Source organism: Erinaceus europaeus, chromosome 18 (genome assembly GCF_950295315.1).
Source record: "Erinaceus europaeus chromosome 18, mEriEur2.1, whole genome shotgun sequence".
NCBI classification, from domain to species: domain Eukaryota; kingdom Metazoa; phylum Chordata; class Mammalia; order Eulipotyphla; family Erinaceidae; genus Erinaceus; species Erinaceus europaeus.
This window is the reverse complement of record NC_080179.1, coordinates 16480877-16502851: the sequence shown is the minus strand read 5'-3', so window position 1 is coordinate 16502851 and position 21975 is coordinate 16480877. Positions and strand designations below refer to the sequence as shown.

Genomic DNA, 21975 nt, shown 5'->3' with positions numbered 1-21975 from the left:
CCTGGAGGTCCTGAACATTAAACTGGAGATTGTTATTGGAAGGGGTGGATGGAGTTTGAAGGTTTTCTACTTGTACAGAAAGTGAGACTATTCTATTTATGAGGAAAGAGTATGCACAGACATAGTTGGACAAAGGAGGGCATTGTGTCTGAGAATTCTAGTGTACCAATTTTCTAATGCTGCCATAACAGGCTAATAAACTTTGTCTTAAAACAATAAAAGGGGGGAGGAGATATATAACTTCGGGAGCTGGGTAATAGCATACCAGGTTAAGCACACATAGTGCAAAGCACAAGGACTCACCCAAGGATCCAGGTTCAAGCCCCTGGATCGCCAAACTGCTGGGGAGGGGGGGGGGTCACTTCACAAGCAGCGAAGTAGGTCTGCAGGTGTCTCTGTCTTCCCCGTCTCTCTTGATTTCTCTCTGTCCTATCCAATAACAATAGCAGCAATGACAACAAGGGCAACAAAATGGGGAAAATGGCCTCCAGGAGCAGTGGATTTGCAGGCACTGAGGACCAGCCATAACCCTGGAGGCACTGCTTGATGACACATGAAACTCCCCTCCTGCCTCCCCCACCCCCGCAGGTGGGGGGACTAGAGGCTGACCCTGATGTCCTCGAATGTAGTAACATACACACTCTATTGGCTGTGCCAGCACTGGCACTTTGATCTGTAATATTCCTCAAGGCTTCCACAGCCTTCCTAATTATCTATTTGCTCTATTTGTCTACTGTATGTCTGAAAAGAAAAGTGAGACTGTCTACCTACAATTGTAGATTTTTCTATTTCATGTTTCAGGTCAGATATTGATACGCACACTGAAACTCTGCTTGTAAGTATATCTAGAAATAAACTGCTTCTAAAAATTATAAAGTGTTATAATGCAGTCACTATTCAATGAGTTCACTATTAGCTTAAAACTAATTTGTATGTTGGGTTAAGTTTTCAATGTATTTTTTTTAAGATAGCAATTTTAGAGCAAGAAAGAAAAAGAGCAGCTAGAACATTGCTCCTCTTCCCATCAGTCCCTTTAAGAGTCCTGGCTTCTGAGGGTCGGGCGGTAGCACAGTGCTTATTTCTCTCTGTCCTATCCAACAACAGCGACATCAATAACAATAAAACAACAAGGGTAATAAAGGGAATAAATAAGTAAATAAATTTTTAAAATAAAATAAAATAAAGCCACCAGAAGCAGTAAAATCATAGTGTTAGCACTAAGCCCCAGCAACTGGAGGCAAAGAGAAAAAAAGAAAAGAAAAGAAAAGGAGAAAAGAAATGAGCAGAGAAGAAAATTACAAATGCCCTCCTAGTCCAACAACAGATGAGTGGCTGAGCAAGTTGTGGTCTATATACACAATGGAATACTACTCAGCTATTAAAAACGGTGACTTCACCATTTTCAGCCCATCTTGGATGGAGCTTGAAGAAATCATGTTGAGTGAAATAAGTCAGAAACAGAAAGATGAATATGGGATGATCTCACTCTCAGGCAGAAGTTGGAAAACAAGATCAGAAGAGAAAACACAAGTAGAACCTGAATTGAAGTTGGTTTATTGCACCAAAGTAAAAGACTCAGGGTGTGGAGAGTACAGGTGTGGAGAGTGCAGGTGTGGGGTGTGGAGAGTACAGGTCCAAAAAGGATGACAGAGGACCTACCTAGTGGGGGTTGTATTGTTATGTTGAAAACTGAGAAATGTAATGCATGTACAAACTATTGTATTTACTGTTAAATGTAAAACATTAATCCCCAATAAAGAAATTAAAAAAAAATACCTTTCTCAAATGTATATACCACTTCCTTAGGATGAATGTCTCTCTTGTCTGTCCTGTGGGACCATGGCAGAGTGTACTATTGTCTCATGACATAAAAGTGATGTATGTTGACCAATAGAACAGTAACTGTGTAAGACATTTAGATAAGCACATATTCTCCATGCACATAATGTAGCCATCTTATTAACTAGCAGTACGGTTCTACCCAAGATTCTTTATCCTCTGAAGAATACTGACATTGTAAGTCAAAAAGGAGGTGAAGTATGACAGTATAATTTATCAATGAAACAAGCTGTAACAGTACACACGGGGGTAGGAGATTGCTCAGTTGACAGAACACACACTTTATCATGTGTAAGGACACAGATTTGACCCTCTAGGAACACTAGGGATGGGGGATGATGTGGCTTTTCTCCTTTGTTCTTTTTGTCTTTCCTTCCCTCTCCTTAATTGTAAAGAGGAGGAGGAGGAGGAAGAGGAGGAGAAAGGAGTTCATGAGAATGCTGGAATTGTGCAGGTACAGAGCCACAGTGCACAAAAAAGGACATATGCAGTAGTTATAGCTGAATTATTACATATCAATCTCTATTAGCTTATAACAAGCAGAATAAAGACACAATCCTCAGTTATTATGGAGAGAATGGATATAAAGCTGCTACCAAAAATTCTGCCTTTAAAGTACTAACAGGACTCAAATAAGGGAGGCACATCTTAAAAGGTAAAGATTATACTAAGTCTATAGATTTATGAGAATAGCATTTAAGAAATGGTTATTATTTATTTAATGGCTACTAGGGACTTGGTGCTGGCACTACAAATTCACCACTCCTCGCAGCCATTTTCTTTCCTTTTTTAATCTTCCTATTTTATTTGATAGGGCAGAGACATTGGGAGGGGAGAGATAGAGTGAGGAAGAGAAAGAGACACCTGCAGACTTGCAGGTGGGCAGCAGGGTCTCAAACCCGGGTCCTTTCACATGGCAATATGTACACTCAAAAATGGTGACTTTTTAGTTGTGTGTTTTCACAGAGGTCTACATTCCTCACTGGTTACACTGGAAATCATATGTCAGGATGGTTCTCTACTTGGAGAAAATTTTTGAGATAATAAGTCTTCTAAAATGTTAAAACAGTAGAATAAACATAAATGCTGGAAATAATCAATATATACTAGATGTGGTTACTAACCTGAAGGTTTGAAACTAGAATACTGTTGGAGCAAGATTCAGAGTAAGTTTTAGTGAAAAAGGGAGCGGCTTTCCTCTCCAGCCGTTTAAAAGTTAGTAATCCCCCATCTTTCATAGCACCCTTGTGAGCTATTTTGCTGTCCCTTAAAAATTTTTTTTCTAACACTATCATGGAGAAAGATGTCAGCTGGCGGTAGGAGTGATGTGTAGATGTCTACCATGGAGGGATAAGAACGTGTACACATGTGACTGCTGTCTTGTGAATCATTATTTCTCTCAATAAAGTGATTTAAAATGGATTTATTAAACATCAACTTTCTGAATCAAACAAAAGGACCTAAAGTATAAAATAAAAACCAATTCGACTTCCAAAAACATAGATTCATTTCATTACTTAAATTATATGAGGTCTGCTCACCAATGTGTCCTGGAACCCCACTTCTCCAGAGGCCTGCCCTACTAGGGAAAGATAGAAACAGGCTGGAAGTAAGGATTGACCTGCCAATGTCCATGTCCAGCAGAGAAGAAATTACAGAAGCCAGACTTTCCACCTTCTGCACCCTATAAAGACCCCGAGTCCATGCTCCCAGAAGGATAAAGAATAGGGCAGCTTCCAATGGACGGAACAGGATACAGAGCTCTGGTGGTGGGAATTATATGGAATTGTACCCCCTCTTAACGTGCAGTCTTGCAGATCATTATTAAATCAATAAAATATATATGGGGGTCTCAAAAGATAAGGGAATCCCCCTTAATAAAAGCCCCCAGAGCATCACTAAATAACATGCAACACCAGAAGCCTCAGGCATGCAAGCCTTGCACTCTACCACCTGATAACTCATCCCAACTGCTGTGTGCGTGTGTGCGTGCGTGCGTGTGTGTTTTAATGCCGTCATTAAAAAGAAATTATTTGACTTGGTGAGAAAAAGAGACCACAGTGCCACTCAGTTCTGGCTGTGGTGGTGCCTGGGGGACTCAGACTTGTTTGCATGCAAGCCTGGTGCAATCCTGCTACTTTAAGCTCACTGGACTGATTTACTTTTTAGTTACATGAAAGAAATAATAAAGTAAGAAAGTTCTACTAGGGATCGAGTGGTGGCGCACCTGGCTGAGTTTGCATGTTGCAAAGTGCAAGGACCCGGGTTTGAGCCCCTATCCTCACCTGCAGGGGGAAAGCTTTGCGAGTCGTGAAGCAGGGCTGCAGGTGTCTCTCTGTCTCTCTCCTTCTCTATCACCCCCTTCCCTCTCAATTTCTGGCTGTCTCTATCCAATAAAAAATTTTTTAAAAACTTAAAAAAAAAGTTCTAACAGCCTCCTAATGAAAAACACAAACTTATAAAAGTGTTCCTCCCATTTTAAATTGACATTTTGTTTGTCTTTAATTTCATAAGAGTAAAAAAATTAAGTTCCACTCACAATCTCCTCTTGTAAAGGAACATCTCTCCACATTTTAAAGCAGAAAAAAAAAATTGAAGCAGCAAAAACAAAAACAAGCAACTGGAAGTATATATATAACATTAAGTTTGGCACAACAAAGGAAACAAAAAACAGTAAAACAGCAACCTATGGGATAGGAGAAATATTTATAAACCATATAACATGTCTAAAATGTATAAAGAACAACCATAATTTAATCACAAAAAAATAGCACAATTAAAAAATGGGCTAAGAATGAGAAAAAACCAGTGGTGAAGCAATGCTGCAGTTCTCTCTCTCTCTGCCCCCTCTGTATATCTCCTTTCTTCTTGATGTCTGGCTGTCTATCAAGTAAAGGTAATAAAAAATTATAAAAATAAATAAAGAATAATACATAAAAATTTAGTTACAAAAGATGAAAATGTCCTGGAGTTCTATACTGCATTGTATCTTAGTTAAGACTCTATCATTAATCTTGCACTGTGTACTTAAAATGTTAAGATCATAAATCTTTTATTTTGTTCTCAGCACCACCTCTTCTCAGACTGCTTTTCTTTTGTAAGGCAAGTAGGTTTAATTCTACAAATCTCAAACCTATGCTGCTCTAAAATTCTAAAACATCAGAGCCGTGATAAAATGCTGACAGCTATTGACAGAAGCAAGTACCTAGCGGCTGAAAATACACAGTTCTTTTTCTAAGACTAAATCAAACAGGATCTCGTTCATCTCTGTTCTTGTTCTTCGTTTAAACAAATGCTCACCCCAAGTTTTAAGCTACTCTTTAATATTTCAACTTATTGCTTTCCATATTTTCAAAGGACATCAAAGCATTAATTCAAAAAGGATACATGCACCCTTACATTCCTGGCTGTATTATTCACAAAAGCCAAAACAGGGAAGCAACCTAGATACCCACCATTGGTATCATATGTGTGGGCTATGTATTCAACAGACTACTGCTCTGCAATTAAAAAAAAGATGAAGTTGTCTTATTTGGGTGAAATTACGGAGCTGGTGGTGGTGTGCTAAATGCAGGAAGAGCTCAAGGACTACTGAACGGTTCTGCTCAGCTACAGACTACAGACGGCTAAACAAGTGAACTTGTAAAAAAAAAAAAAGTAACTGAACTGTCTCTTAGACTTTGTGAGAACTATGAATGTTATAGGTCGGGGGCACACAGCTTTGGTGGAAGAAGTGGTGACTTACCCTATGAATATTTGATTTATTTTATTATTGGATAGAGACAAAGAGAAACTGAGAGGGGAGGCGGAGATATAGATAGATAGATAGATAGATAGATAGATAGATAGAAAGAGAGAGAGAGCCACCCGCAGCCCTGCTTCACCACTCACGAAGCTTTTCCCCTGTAGATGGGGACTAGAGGCTTGAGTGACTTACTCTGCATAAGTATGAAAATATACCTCTGAAATATGATAATATTGTATGACACTTAAATCACTAATAAAAACAGAAAAAGTTACACTCCACATTCTCATTTCCAGATGTGAAACTGATTCAGGTAAAATAAATCACCTTACATAACTACTGACCATCGTATTTAATACTGTTTATTAATTATGAACTGTAGAACCATAAAGATATGGTATTAGACACATGATGCACATTAAGGGCACTGTAAATGGGCAAGATCCATGCAGAACACCATTACTGCTTTCTCCTCATCCTTCTTGTTTTACTGACTCTATTGTCTTTTCTATTTGTTTTGTTTGTGTAAGTTCAGAAGTGAAGGGTCATGTATTACATGCTATGTGTCTAGCCGCATACCGTGCACATAGCATTGCTTCATGAAGACATATGAGCTGAGTATGGGGCAGCAAAGTGTACACATATCTGGCAGATTTAAATAGTTTCATCTTAGAAGAAGTATTCAGGGCAAGATGTTTCAACACAGTTAATGGACTTGTGTAAAATATGTAGTTAGTGCATTAAATGGTGACTTACGAATTTCTAATGCTTGTAATGATCTAGATTTATACCCGGGGTATGATAACTAGTTCCCCAGCTGGTGTTACTAGCCATGAGAAGGACAGCAGGGGTGAAACAGAAAGGAGCACAGTGTTGAGGGATAGTGGAGAGGCCTGAATACATGTGCATCTTTGTGGTTATCCCAAACCATACCTGAGAACTGAAACTGAGGAGTTTATTTATTGACTGGAGCCTTCACAACGTCTGATAAGCACTATACCACAGAAACACAATGCCTCCAGGGACCTTGTACTTTTTCCCCATCAGCACTCTACAAGCCTAAGTATCCTACACAGAAAGAGAACCCCCACCGTGCACTAATTTCTGTTATTTTTATCTTTTCTTGCAACTGACCCACTTAGAATAGGAAGCATGTGAACAGCGGAAGAGCAAATGATGAGTGACACTGTTGCTGAAGCTTAATAAAGAACCATTCTAGGCTGTCTTTTCAATTTGTCAAATTGCCTTTACTTTACTTAATATTACTATTAATTCAAAACAATCTTCAAAACTTTAGACCTTAAAATGTGAACACATATTCTCCAAATACAAGATAATGTTTGAAATTCTTTTAGTCTGAAAACTCATAGGGATTTTATTAAAATTTCTGTAGCAATAAAAATCCTTTGTGATCCAACAATACCACTCTTAGGCATATGATTAGAAGGGACACATGCACCCCAATGTTTACAGCTGCATTATTTACAATAGCCAAAGAGTGGAAGCTGCCTAAATGTCCATCAACAGACGACTGGATAAAGAATTTATGGGACATATATTCAATGGAATACTAGTCTACAGTTTTTTTAAAAAGTTATATAATGTCCTGTGGGACAAAATGGAGGTGATTATGCTTACAGAGCCAAGGAGGTAAAAGACAACTACTGGATATTGTGCTGCTGTGTGGAATATAGAGAACTGAACAAGAAGGAGAAGCAGCAACTGTAGCAGCAGCCATCCTAAGACTCTGTGAGAACTATGGTGGTTTGGCTAGCACAGTGGGTTAAGTGTACGTGGCGCAAAGCTCAAGGACCAGAGTATGGATCCCGGTTCGAGCCCCTGGCACCCCACCTGCAGGGGAATTGCTTCACAGGCAGTGAAGGAGGTCTACAGGTGTCTATCTTTCTCTCCCTGTCTCTGTCTTTCCCTCCTCTCTCGAAGTCCTCTGTCCTATCCAACAATGACATCAAAAGCAACAATAATAACCACAACAATGATAAAAACAACCAACCAGGGCAACAAAAGGGGAAAAAATAGCTTCCAGGAGCAGTGGATTCATAGTGCAAGCACTGAGTCCCAGCAGTAACCCTGGAGGCCAAAAAAAAAAAAAAAAAGAGGGGAATGAAGAATTGAAGGAGAAAGTATTTGGGGAAGTAGTGATGGTGAAGATAATAAAAAGGAGGTGGCTGGTAGGTATAGTCCTTGAATGTGTAAATATAACCAGCTTTAAAGACAGTTACACATTTAGGTTTTAAATTCTTCTAAAAATCAACATATTAAAAAGTTGTCCTTATAAGTTTTTTGATAAAATTTTCATAATAGGAAAAACATAACATAATCTAATGGCTCTAAAAATCTAATGATTTTTATCTAAGATTCTGGAATCTAATGATTCTCAGTATAATCAGAGAATTTTAGAGTTGTAAGAGAATCTACAGCTTATACTGCTCAATTTTCACATTTCAAACTAAATTTTTTAGTGGCTCATTTTGTATTCACCATTAAATACAAATCAGATGAAAGACCAGAGGCTTGGATTTTCTGTGTTCTTTCAATTAAAGGAAGGACTGCTTTCAGCAGAAGTGCTGGCCGTTGCAGCAGAATGTCTGGTCTGTCCATCAGAACTGATGGCCTTAGGCTGGGGAGACAGCATAATGGTTATGCAAAAGACTCTCATGCCTGAGGCTCCCAGGTCCTGGGTTCAATCTCCAGCACCACCATAAATCAGAGTTGAGCAGTGCTCTGGTCTCTTTCTCTTCTTCACTTAAGAAGAGAGAGAGAGACAGAGAGAGAGAGAGAAAGGAAGGAAGAAGGAGAAGAAGGAGAAAAAGAAAGAGAAGGAGGAGGAAGAGAAGAATTATTGATGGCCTCACTATTATCATTTTCCCCCCATAGGTCCTTAAAAAATATTCACTGATTTTTATGAGTGAGAGAAAGAGAGAGAAAAGTGACAAAAGACGACTCAACTCAATCCTGGCATATGGCAGGACTAGGGTGAAGGTAAACCTGGTGCCTCTGGCATGCAAGATTTACTGCTGAATCATTTCCCCTGCCTTTTAAAGTCAATTATTTAATTGAATATTACAGGGTTCACGTTATAGTGTTTTTGGTTTTTTTTTCACCAGAGCACTGCTCAGGGACTAAACCTGAGACATCACGAGTTTTAGGGATGAAGAGTCTTTTAGCATAACCATTATGCTATCTCCTCCACCCAAGTACTATTTTAACTGTACTATCAATTTACAGTTTAGGGTTGAAAGCTTGTGTATTATCTTGACAGCATTAAACCTATTAATGACTATGACACAGCTTGCGTTTTACATTCAGAATAACTAAGGCAAAACCAACCGGTTACCAATTAGAGATTACCTTGAGAATTAAAATAATGTTTAAAAGTATCTTCTCATTATAACTCTTAATGTTGCTTTCTTTCAATTGTTTTAACTTAGTTAAGTAGCTAGGTTTCTACTACTATTTTTATAATATTATACCTAATCTTGATTTTGTGTCACAGAGGTCTCTGAATTAAAATAAACTAATAAAACACTGAACAATTCAATTGTGAAGGAGTTAAGAGAAACACAGAAGCTTTCACTGTATTCGCTGGTGCATGCAAATGCAACTGCTCTTACATAACAGAACTGCCTGGGAGCTAAGACTGGAGCAAAAGCTTTCTTTAGCGCTCCAATCATCTTGAAGTTCTTCTTCTTCTTTTTTTTAATCTTTATTGATTTTGAATAGAGATAGAAATTGTGAGGGGAGGGGGAATAGTGCGGAAGAGAGACACAGAGAAACCTGCAGACCTGCTTTCCCCTTGCAGGTGGGGACCAGGGACTTGAACCCGGATCCTTGAGCGTAATGTGTGCGCTTAACCAGGTGCGCCACCGCCTGTCTCCCCCCCTCCCATGTTGAAGTTCTTAATACATCACAATCTCTGCAAGTAGGCAAGAAAAGCAGTTGGTATGAATTCAGGGGAAAAAAAAAAAATTTCACTTAACAGGCAATTTTAAAATAGTGGCTACCACACACCTCCACATAACAGAAACTCAATTTTCTGATGCAGAACAGAGGTTTCAAAGGTTCCGACAGATGAAGCAATCTATGCAAGGTCACAGAAATAATCAAGTGAGTTCCTGGAGGCCAGGACTGGATTTAAATTATCAATCTTCCTGAGAACCTTAGAATAGAGGTGCAATCACTGCTGGTTTCTAAGCCTATGACTTATTCTTAAAATCTGAGGTTCTTTTCTTTTTTAAAATCATTTTTACTGAGGGGTTAGTGGCTAACAGGACAGTTGGTGGCACATGGGTACAGTTCCCCATCTCCCAGTAAAAGGTACAGAACACTGTACAGAACACTCTCCCCAACCTAGGTTCCTTCCCCAGGTCATACACCAGGCCCCCAGTTCTGTTGAACAAATTACCACTTGCTCACTTTCCGTTTTCTTAGATGGAGGCAGTTCTTAAACAAAAGATGGATCTACACGACAGTTAAAATTAATTCTAACGCACATGGACAACTTATAGGGTAACAGGTCTAAAGGATGCAGCACATTTTTTTTTACTTTTTTAATATTTTATTTATTTTATATGATTAAGACAGAGAACATGAGAGGAGAGGGATATATATATACATATACATATATATATATATACAGAGAGAGAGAGAGACCAGCAGAACTGCTTCACCACTTGTCAAGTTTCCCCCTGCAGATGGGGACCAGGGCTTGAACCCTGACCCTTGCGCAAGGTAATGTGCGTGCTCAACCAGGTACACCACTGCCTAGCCCTGTGGAACATTTGTTTTTTAAAAAAGCTGCTGACCTCTCTAAGAGATCATTATTTTCTTGTGACCACTTCTTCATCAAATCCTCAAAGGCCATGTTACATAACTCCAGCAAACCAAGAGGGCTTCCTATTGCTCTTTTAAGTTTTTTCTGTTGGAAAACAAACAGAATGCAGTAACAGCTGTCTAGAGCTGGACCCAGTTGATTGGGGGTGGGAGGGTGGGGGGTGAGGGAGCATTCACCCTGATGAGTGCTTTCACCAGAGGTTTCTAAACTCTTGGCTTCATTCTCTGAAATAAGATTTGGCAGCTATTCAGCACCTCAGAGCCATGTTATGTAACAAGGCAGTTCAAGAGACAAAAAAGACTCTGCAAGGAGGCTCTGCTGAGTGTAGAAGGCGCTGACACCTACATGGGAAGTGAGTGGCAGCAGGGCCGCATGAATAGTTGTCATTATGTAAGCGCACAGGCTTTTCCCCACAGTAAGTCTCGAAGCGAGACATGCATATCACAAGCAGTGACCTTCCAAGTGAACGATTGTGTGGGTGAGCACTGCTCCTGCCACAAAGTCTGGATTCTTTGGGGGGGATGTTCTGGGAAGTCAAGTATGACTTTTCCCCCCTTTCAATTCTCTGTTTTCCTAATGTCACCCCACAGAAACATTTTTTTAAAAATAACAAAGGGTAGTCTCAATAGAAGGAGTCAAATTCAGAGACTTTTCTGCTCTTGTAAGCAAGTCTTAAAAAAAAAAAAGTAATGAAACCCATTATTGAACACAAGCTGTGTCTCAAACATGCTTTTATTTAAAACAATCTAAAAGAATAGTAAGCCCAAGCTGGTTTGCATTTTTTTAGTTCCAGAAAAGGAATATTCCTATTGTGTGTGTTTCTTTCTTTTTTTTTTTAAGGGGACAAGTACTAAGTAAGTAGTTGGATACTAGGCTAAGGGAGTCTCCACCATCCCACAGTCAACACATTCCAGCTATGCAAAATTTGCTCATTAAAGTCACGAGTTAAACTCAAATTGAGATATTACTGGAAGAGCCAACCAGAAAAGAAAATGTAGAGACTATGCTTGCTTATGAAAACCCTTAATCAGATTTATTATTTGCTTTTAATCAATATTGATAGAAAGTCTGTACTATGACCTTCACTGAGCACTGAAACAGCCTCTTTAATATGCAAATCTGCCGCAGAACACAGCACAGGGCACATCTTTGGACGATTTAAAATCTCAACTGTTTCTAAGTAGTTTGTGTAAAGTTACTTGCAGAAGAAAGTCTATGGGGCTATTTTTGTGACCAAGCATGTACATGACTTTCTATTTGTAAAATAACTTATCTGGGGTCATTTTTCTGATAAAAATCTAGGAGACTAGAATGCATATCATGCAAGAGGAAAGTGAGGCCTAGTAACACACACACATTTTTTTTGAAGGTTCACAACTGGAAGATGTGGTGGACACTGGATGCACATAGGATTTCTATGTATTCTACCAAGTTACCTAATACACTGAATGCTTGCCAGTCCATTTTAAAATCAAAGATGCTGCTTGAAAAGTAAGGTGCTTAATAATAAGTCTAAGGAGGGAAAAGAAAGTGCTAATGGTTTACCTGAAAACATTACAATCTTTAAACAGCCCCTATACATTTATCCTTTATCCCAATGGCAAAATGTCTATTGCTCACTATGGAAAAAAGGACAACAGACAAGGGGAACAACTGAGTAAAATAAGAAATAGTTTTTTAAAAAAGGATGTTAGGTGGAAAACTGAGACATATGTACAAACTACTATATTGTACTGTCAACTGTAAACCATTAATCCCTTTAATAAAGAAAAACAATAAGGATGAGCTGCAGATTTGGAATGAAATCCCCTACCATCGAGCCTGGTATTCTGTTGAATAAATTAACAATAAATATAACTCCAGATTTCTGGCTTTCTTTTCTTTTGAAACCTGACATCCCAACACCAAAATTAATGGCAGTTTATCTCAACGAAAAATGTTCATGTCTCAAAAACTTCATCGTGAAGTTGGGCAACTGCTGGTTGGTTACTATAGAAATGCCAGTGTGGCGGCCCCTTTAAGTGAAGCTGAGTCTCGGTGCTTCACAGCTTCACAGTGCAGACTCTCCGAATCAGGTGGCAAAGGACTCAACTTCAAGGCAGTATACCCTGCTAATAACTACAGCTTGAATCACTACACATGTTATCTTGATTAAAGATGATTAAATTTATTTTAAAAATTTAAAACTCAATGTGATAACTAAAGAGAGAAAGAGGGAGGGAGAGAGAGAGAGAGGGTAAACACTCAAGAAGTAAAACGAAGCTGCTAATACCAGCACGCCATCAACAGTCCTGTGGTAGCCACCCTCTTTTCATCATGGTCAATTCATTAGCGGAAGAGAAAAGACAGAAACTCGGAGAAATGCAGACCATCTGCTCAATCCAGATCCAACAGCACATTCCTCTCTCTTCTAGCCAAAGCTTTTTATCAGGCATGATCAGAGATAAGATCTAATTCTCTCACGAAATGCCCAACACAGGTAATTAAACATATTTGCATCAGAAATAAGAATAACTCCAAAACCAATATTAAATGAGACCTTTTAAACCTCGGTCAAGACTTTTTTTTTTTTTTAAACCATTGAGCATGCACTGATTAAGCAGAATATCAAATCAGCATTAGAGAAAACAGGGCTGGATCCTATTAGCTTTATTCAGCTATGCCTTAAATAAAAGCTTCCTTACAACACTTGTAACATCTTCATTCTTTAAATAGCAAAAGCATTATAGTTCCACACTCCAGATTTACAAAGACATCAGAAGATACTCCCTTCATATTGTCTATTACAAGCAATGTGCATTTTGTTCTTCTAAGATAAGGTTAAAAAATGATCTTACCTTGAAATTGTGAACCTTCTCATATTTTGGAATTTGCTCGTTTTCTTTCAGAGTTGCTCTTCTAACAAGTGATGTCAACTGCGAATAAGCAAAGAGTTTCAGAGGTTGCCAAATTGTCACAGACGACTTTTGAGAACCCAGTTTCATTCCCAAGGCTGCTATCAATAAATCTTGCTGGCGGCCTTCTTGTTTTGATTTGTGCACTGAAGCTCTATTAGTTTTCTTGCCTGACCAAGACTCTTTAGACGGCATTTTGGAATTCAAAGGGAGGGAAAAAAAATAATAAAACCTATATTGATCTTTGTCTGTTGATGAACTCTCTGCAGTTAACAAATGAACATGCTGCCAGGCAGCACAGAATCCCAACCTACAGAGAGCTGCAGAGAAACATCACGGAGGTGCAGGAGGATGATGAAGCACTTCTTAAAAAGAGGTCGGCTAACCAGAAAAATTCTTCTTTCTTCCTTTTTTAAAAAATGGTTCTATATTTAAGCTTTTGAAAACTTAAGACCCTGAACAGAAATGAGTCGTTGTGAACATACGAAACGTTCAGCATCTCTTTATCCCTTTCAAAAAGCCATGCAGTTTTGACAAATGATGCATTTCTAAAAACCTGCTCTAGTCAATATACGAATGTCCATTCTGGTTGAAAGCTGCCTACATACTGCCTGCAGTTGGTAGCAACAGACACCCTGTGAACCCCCTAGCAGGGAGGGTGGGGGAGGAGGAGGACTTGACAGGGAAGGCTAGATTAGACTGGCCACAGTGAGAAAGGAGATAACCAATGAGAATCAAGCAGCAGTATTTAAGAGCTGTATTCCTCAACTCTGTCTGTTCCTCCCTCCTCTCTTGTAAGATTTTCTTGCTGGCTCAAGGCAAAAAAGAAAGAAGAAAAAAAGAATCAGTGGGAAGATAATGAGCAATGTATGAGTCATACATCATTACAAAATGGATTTTTTTCTAACCTATTCAAAGTAAAAGAAAATTGACATACTGGACGCAGGTTTTTAAAAGAGCACATCACTAACAGGTGAAGTATGAGAGCTTGTCTATGTGCTCACTTGTGCATAGGGATTGAAGGTAAAACCCCACTTTATTAGAGACAGCAAAAACTGGCAAGTATTCTGCTGAAAAAGATGTCTCACTAGGTATCACAGAATGTTCATGCAGAACAAGGAGTCTGCACACAACATTCTTAGTACCCTGGAGTGGTCAGATCTATCTACTATTCACATTTGATTAAAAAGTAAAACAAAAAGAATTCAGCTATTTTTACTGAGAGGGATACAATAAAGAAAGATGAGTCTTAAAAATTAGAAATAGTCTCGTCAATATCTCAATTTTATAGATCAAAAAAATTACGGAAAGAAAGAGGGAGAGAGAGAGAGAGAGACACTGAAGTTTGATTCCTGACCTGAAGAGATTTGTTTGACACCTTGGCTACCTTGTCGATTTGTTGCTGGAAAAATCATGATGAGTTTTTCTGTCCAAAAACGCAACACGGCTTCCCCAGCAACCCAACATATACCAGCAGCTATTAGATATGGTCCTACAGTACCTGTGTTCTATGCACCCAGTTAAGTACTTTACATATCAGATCCTTTAGGCATATGTTACTCTCATTTTATACCTGAAAGAACTCAAGCTTACAAAACTTTATGCTCTCAAACTGCACAGCTACTGAGGGTGGCAGGAGGGTCTTAAAAAACAAGACTGGAGCCAGCAGTGGTGTGCCTGGTTGAGTGCACGTTACACTGCACAAGAACCTGTATTAGAACCTCTGCTCCCCACCTGCAGGGGTAAAGTTTTGTGAGTGGTGAAGCACTGCTGCAGGTGCCTCTCCTTCTCTCTCCCTCTCTATCTCTCCTTACCTTCTCAATTTCTGGCTGTCTCTATCTAATAAATAAAGATCAATAACAACACAAGATTTATTTATGAAGGAGACAGAGAGGACCAGAGCATCACTCTGGCATATGCAATGCTGAGGCCCGAACTAGGAACGTCTAGCTTGAGTGACCAATTCACTGTGCCACCTGCTGGACTGACATGGAAGCCTCTTCATCTAGACTGTTTCCACCCGAAGGGAGAAAATGAGGAGAAATGAATGTTAGTTTTTCTTTTCTGATTCCATTCAAGGATGTTTCTCTAGTCATTTTTCTCCCTTTAATTTTGAAGAGTAACAGAGATATGACAAGACAGAATAAGGAATGAGTAACAAAAGAAGGTCTTTAAAAAAGCAGTAGCGGTGAAGATCAAGTTCAGCTTGCAGTACGTTCAGTCTGCACCACAGTCCTCCAGGCTTCGCTCAAACAGCCTGGGCCGCACTTGACCCAGGTTTGAGCGCTGGCACCACATGGAAGGTGCTATGGTCCTGGAGGACTCTCCAGAGCTGTAACACCTGTCCCTTTTCCATCTCAATGAGAAAGCATCCCGGAGTGGCGAAATCATACGTGCTCAAAGCTGTGTTCCACCAAAGAAAAAGGAAAGTCATCCTACCCAAGACAATACCTAATGCAACACCGATTCAAATGTCAATAACATGCTTTAAAGAAATCATGATTTACAGACCTAAGTAAATTCAATTCACTCTAGATGCACAGATTTTTCTTATTTTTTTCTCCCAAATTATAATTTTAATTAATCTCCCTAGATTAGAGTCAATAGTACGCTATATTTCAAGTACTTAACAACTCTATTTCAGTTTATATTTACTGACTGATGAATGTATTGCACTATACTAGTGAAAGCTTTATGTGTGATAGTTTGTTGCTGAACCATGAGGGAAAATGAGCTTGGAGATTAAATGGCTTTACCAAGGCCACCCAACTAGCAGGTAGTAAGAGTAGAATTTTGACTAAGACAATATGACTTTGAGATCTAAGTCTTTTCTCTAGCCTGTCTTGCCTCTCATATTATCTATTGTTAACATGAAATTCTGAAAGATTTGAATAAACTGTGAAATCATGTCTATCCTATTGGCAATCAGATCCCTAATCATTTTTGTACTTCTTCCATATGAGTTTATAGTATCTAGAAGATTTCTTGATCAAAAATTCAAATGCTTTTTCCTGAGGCGAGGGTAGAGCTAGGGCTTCATGCATGTACAATTTCCACTGTTTCCTGGTCACCCCCCCTCCGCCGCTAACCCAATTAGCAATATAGAGACATAAAGACAGAAGGGGCGGGGGGGGGGAGTTGAGCAGTAGTGCAACGGGTTAGCCGCAGGTGGCGCAAGGACTGGCATAAGGATCCCAGTTCGAGCCCCTGGCTCCCCACCTGCAGGAGAGTCGCTTCACAGGCAGTGAAGCTGGTCTGCAGGTGTCTGCCTTTCTCTCCTCATCTTCCTCTCCTCTCTCAATTTCTCTCTGTCCTATCCAACAACGATGACAACAATAATAATCACAACAATAAAATAACAAGAGCAACAAAAGGGAATAAATTTTTAAAAATAAAATAAAAAGACAGAAAGGGAAGGATATCACATCACTATCTGCCCCTGGTGCTGTAACACTTCCTCTGATGCCTGGACTCGGCCTGACCATGACATGGCCAGATAGGGGCTCTAATGAGCTATTTTTCTCCCTTCCTTCCTTCCTTCCTTCCTTCCTTCCTTCCTTCCTTCGTTCCTTCCTTCGTTCCTTCCTTTTCTTTCTTTCTTTCTTCCCTTTCTTTCTTTCTTTCTTTCTTTCTTTCTTTCTTTTTTCTTCTGGCTCTAGGACCTTTTTACACTGCACAGGAAATGGTACTATATTGCCATGGCTCTAAATATTTATGCTATTGGTATTTCCTACCTCAGTCTTCATTACACGTATCTCTGAGCATGAATGCAATATCTATTTAAATAGATAACAATAAGCCCCACTAGTGCATTCATTTCAGAGTATAATAAATTCACATTATACTGTACTAACATCGACACCACTAAGCTGTTCAGTATGTTCTCTGACAGACTTCTATGATATTTAAACAGAAAACATCTGAAAATAAGACTCAGAGTCTAATTTTGTATCAAGAAACAACAGAAATGATCAAATTCTTCAAGTAACAGCTACAAGTACACTTTTGCACTCTGCATGCAGAGCATCAGGCACAGAAGGAGGAGTGGAAAAGCACAGTCTGGTATCCAAACTTGGTTCTGACTATTTTTTGGCCAAGTCACTGAATTCTTCTCAAACTCAGATGGACAAAACAAACTCGTGATCTTGTTTTTGTGTAGTGCCAGGCAATGAACCCAGGGCCATACATATAGGCAATACTGTTAAATCTCCCTCTAGTCCAATTTCTACTCTCTCTATATTTAAGAGAGAATAGGAAAGAGGCAGACAGGAGAGAGAGGGGTGGGGGAGAAACACTGAAGTGGTGGTTGGCCATCCACGTAGATCACTTGGTGCAGTTCACAATGCGCCTGTGTGGTGTCAAGGTTCAAATCCTGGGCCTCATGCAGGACAAGTTGTGTAAGTAATCTAGACCAAAGAACTTTGTTTTTCAACAGAAATTCAAAAGACCAAAGATAGGTCCATATTCATTCAGCACCCAAAGATAAGAAGAGCTGGGTAATCTGTGAGAGTAAGGCCAGCTTTGCTATCTCCACTGAATTCCCATAAAGTAATTCTGGCTAATTTACTGTTGGGGTCCTTTATTCTGATATTCAAGTATTGTAGCTCTGAAATTGAAGTTCAAAGAGATTATATCTCTCTTTCAAAAGAGACTGACATTATAATTCCAAGATCATAAAACTAGCGAGTAAAAGCAGAATGACAGTTATCTAGTTTGTACTAAAATATGAGATATAATTAACATTAAAGTGGGTGACCAACAGCATTGCTCTTTTTTGAGCAGCACACCTACACTGGAAACCAAAAATAATTAGGAATCTGAACAAGTGGAGTGGGTTAGATGAACTGAGTGTTTAATGCATAGTTGCGATGTTTGGTGTAGTTTCGACAATTAGAATGTACTGGCCAATGGGCTCGAATCCTAGGTGTGCAGTGTGTGGGGCTTCCTCATTTTAAGTGATGGAGCAAATGCAAAGTCTGTCTCCTTCAGTCTCCTTTTTTCATGCCTCTATCTTGGTTTTACATTATCTTTGCTCAAAAATGATTCATAAGACACAGTCTTACTTCTTCACATACTGATTCTTGGTGGCTACTTGACTGTAGCTCTGCTACACTGATTACATCTTCACAGAGCAGGTTCCTCGGGAATGTTGAGGGAGGGAGAGAAGGCACCACCCAGAAATGGGAGTGGGTGCAGGGGTGGGGGTGGGGGGCTTTGGCTTTAAAGGGGGTGAACTTTTGGAGCTCTCTCTTTCCAGACTACCATGTGACCATCAAGCCTGTAAGTGTGTTACCTTCTCTCTCTCTCTTTCTTTCTCTCTCTCTTTTGTGTTCTAACATGTTTTTGTTGTCCAATAAAGTTTAATTTACCTGAACAATCACGCTTTCCATCAATTCTTTGTTGTGAAAGGTGTGGCAAACTCTCAGCATGGGGGGCAGAGGCTGTTTCCCTTGCTTTCCCCCCTTTAATGAGAAGGTAACATAGATGGGAGTTGCTGATATGTTCTGAGTTCTATAATCACAACTTTCTACAGGTGCATACGGGTAACATATAAAAATTATATAACAAAAGTGAAATATGCTAGTCATATCATCTCCAATATTTGGCCATTGGCAGTGTTGTACAGTAATGATCATAATGATACTACTAATCCTTCCTGAAGGAACACTGAAACCCTCCTCCATGAATCTGTTCACATTCCCCCCTAAACAAAAACCAGAGGAGCTACTTAGAGAAAAGTGTCACTGACATTTGAAGCTGTACTTTATTCTAATTTTAAGGCAAAGAACCCCTTTTAATGCTCTGTAACAGCAAAAGAGAGAAAACATGAGAAGCCCCAACGCTCAACTATTAAGAGACTTGCAACACAGTGCAAGAAATCTTGAATTAGAAACATTTTCACTTTTTCAAAAAGTTTTCATCTAGGGAATTGGACGGTAGTGCAACGGGTTAAGCGCACGTGGTACAGAGCGCAAGGACCGGCAGAAGGATCCTAGTTTGAGCCCCCGGCTCCCCACCTGCAGGGGAGTCGCTTCACAGGCGGTGAAGCAGGTCTGCAGGTGTCTCTCTTTCTCTCTGCCCTCTCTGTCTTCCCCTCCTCTCTCCATTTCTCTCTGTCCTATCCAACAACAGCAACAGCAATAACAACAATAATAATAACTACAACAACAATGAAAAACGAGGGCAACAAAAGGAAAAATAAATATTAAAAATTTTTCATCTGTAAGATACATATGGGAATTATAAATAAAAATCAGACAGAGTAATATGATGAGTGTTTTTTAACTCATGTGAGGATACCTCAGGTTACTGTGGTCTAGTAGACATTGTGAAATTGTCAATTTAACAAGTAAGCCAACATCAGAATAAAAGCTAAGCATTATATGTTCACGGCTTCTGTTAATTAAACCAGTAAGTAATGATTATTTTCAAAAAGACCTGAAACCAGATTAAAATTAGGTTCTAAGAGATTCTTTCCTATAAGCATACAATTATAAATTTACTTGTAACTTAAATATTTGTACCAAACCTTAATAAAGATAAATGTTGACTCATGAGATGAAGGTTGATAAAATTCAAACTTTCTTTTGAAAATCCATTACTTGTGAATGGCAAGAGTAATACAAAAGTTAGAAAAAGAATGTTCATAAACAATTACCAAAAGAAGAAGTGTAAACATAGGCACAGTTCATAAATCAGTTAGTCACCTCACTGTCCAACATCAACCTGTTTTATCTGTGTAAAGGTACTACTATCAATACCCGACATGTTTTATTTACATTAAGATGTTAATACTTAAAAAAATAAACATGGCAGGGGCCAAGGGGTGGTGCTCCTGGTTGAGCAAGAAAATTACTATATACAAGGAGCTGGGTTCAAACTTCTAGTCTCCACCTGCAAGGGAGGAGGCTTCATGAGCAGTGAAGCAGAGCGGTGTCTCTCTTTCTCTTGCTCTATCTCCCCTTTCAATTTTTCTCTATCCTAACAAATAAAAGTCAATCAATAAATGGGGGGGGGGGGATGGCCACCAGGAGCGGTGAAATCTATTTGTCATGCAAGTACCAAGCTCCAGCAATACCTTTGAAGGCACTAAATTAAAAAAAAAAAAAGTCTTATAAAAATGGCTTGTATCTATAAAATAACCTTTTCATATCATCTCCATAGTATTTCATTTCCTGAAATTCCTATCAGATGAAAGCATCCTAACAGACTGAAGAGAGAACTTTAATACATAATTATCTTGGAAGTAGTCTGTCATACAAGAGATACATTCTTTGACAAATATGCCAATACTGTTCCATATGGAACTCAGAACCTTAAGTGTAATTTGAGATTGGGTGGTGTCACACCTGGCTGAGCACACGTTACTATGCTCCAAGATCCAGGTTCGAGACCTTGTTCCCCACCTGCAGCAGGGGAGACACTTCACAAGTGGTGAAACAGGTCTGCATATGCCTGTCTTTCTCTTTCCTTCTCTATCTCCCCCTCTCTTCTCAATTTCTCTCTGTCGTATCAAATAAAATAGGGTTGGGAAGAGTAACTTTAAGCCTCTGAACCAGACCACCCAAAAGTGATAAGTATATCAGAAGTTAAAAAACACAGTGAGTCAGATTGCAATTAACTTCCTTTGAATAAAAGATTAAAGGGTGATCAAACAACTATTTTTCAGTGACATTTTGAATGTACTGAGGATTCACTCTGTATCTGACTCTACCACAAAAGCCAGGTTAATAATATGAAACCATTTAGCTGAGCAATTAGAGATACTGGGTTCATAGGATAATCAGGTCAAGTGAATTTAAGGCCAAGGCTAGTTTAGGCTGGTGCTTTGTTCTCTTTACCACCAAAATATCCCCTGCGAGTAACTCACGGCAAACTGGGATGTGCAGGGACCTAGGAATAGGTCTTTGAGTTTCCAATAATATAATATATAAAAACATTCTCACTCAACCAGGAAAAACTGATGCTCTATAGAGATGTCATACCTATCTTTAGGTTCAGAAAATTCCTACTGAATAGTAAGAGTCATGGAGGCTTGATTGACTGGGGGAGAAATTAAGAGATGTCTTCCATTTGTTGATGTGGTAGATCATAATTGTTGATTTATGTATATAAAACCAGCCTTGTAGGGCTTGGGATAAATTCTACTGGCTCACAATGTACAATCAAATGATTAATTCAACAGATGCACAGAAAGCCTTATTTATTATCATTCATTCATTGGATAGAGACAGAGAAATTGAAAGGGATGGGGAAGATGTCGAGGAAGAAAGACAGAGAGAGACACCTGCAGCACTGCTTCACTGCGTGCAAAGCTTTCCCCCTGCAGGTTGGGATCAGGTGCATAAACCTTGGTCCTTGAGCACCACAGCATGTGCGCTCTACCAGGGGCGCCATCACCCAACCCCAGGTGGTCTTTAAAAAAAACATTTTTAAAAAGGAAAGGGGGGTGGGAGGGAGCACCCAGCCAGAACTTTACTCAGCTCTGGTTTACGGCGGTGCTGGGGACTAAAATGGGACCTCGGGAGTCTCAGGCATGAAAGGCTTTTGCATAACCATTAAGCTGTCTTCCCCACCTACAGAGGAAAGCCTTAGACAAGATTCAAACCCTTTCATGAACAAGGCATTAAAAAGAATGACGATAC

The 21975-nt window shown here is 39.3% G+C and overlaps 1 protein-coding gene across 6 annotated transcripts in view; it reads right to left on the bottom strand.

The window, feature by feature from the left end:
- Positions 1-21975, bottom strand: part of CHN1 (chimerin 1) — a 183287-nt gene that overhangs the window by 43771 nt on the left and 117541 nt on the right. For all 6 annotated transcript variants that reach the window (XM_060177688.1, XM_060177690.1, XM_016188858.2 and 3 more), the window contains one exon: positions 13274-13351. In XM_060177688.1, coding sequence (XP_060033671.1) covers positions 13274-13351 — 78 coding nt within the window. The remainder of the gene's footprint in view (positions 1-13273; positions 13352-21975) is intronic.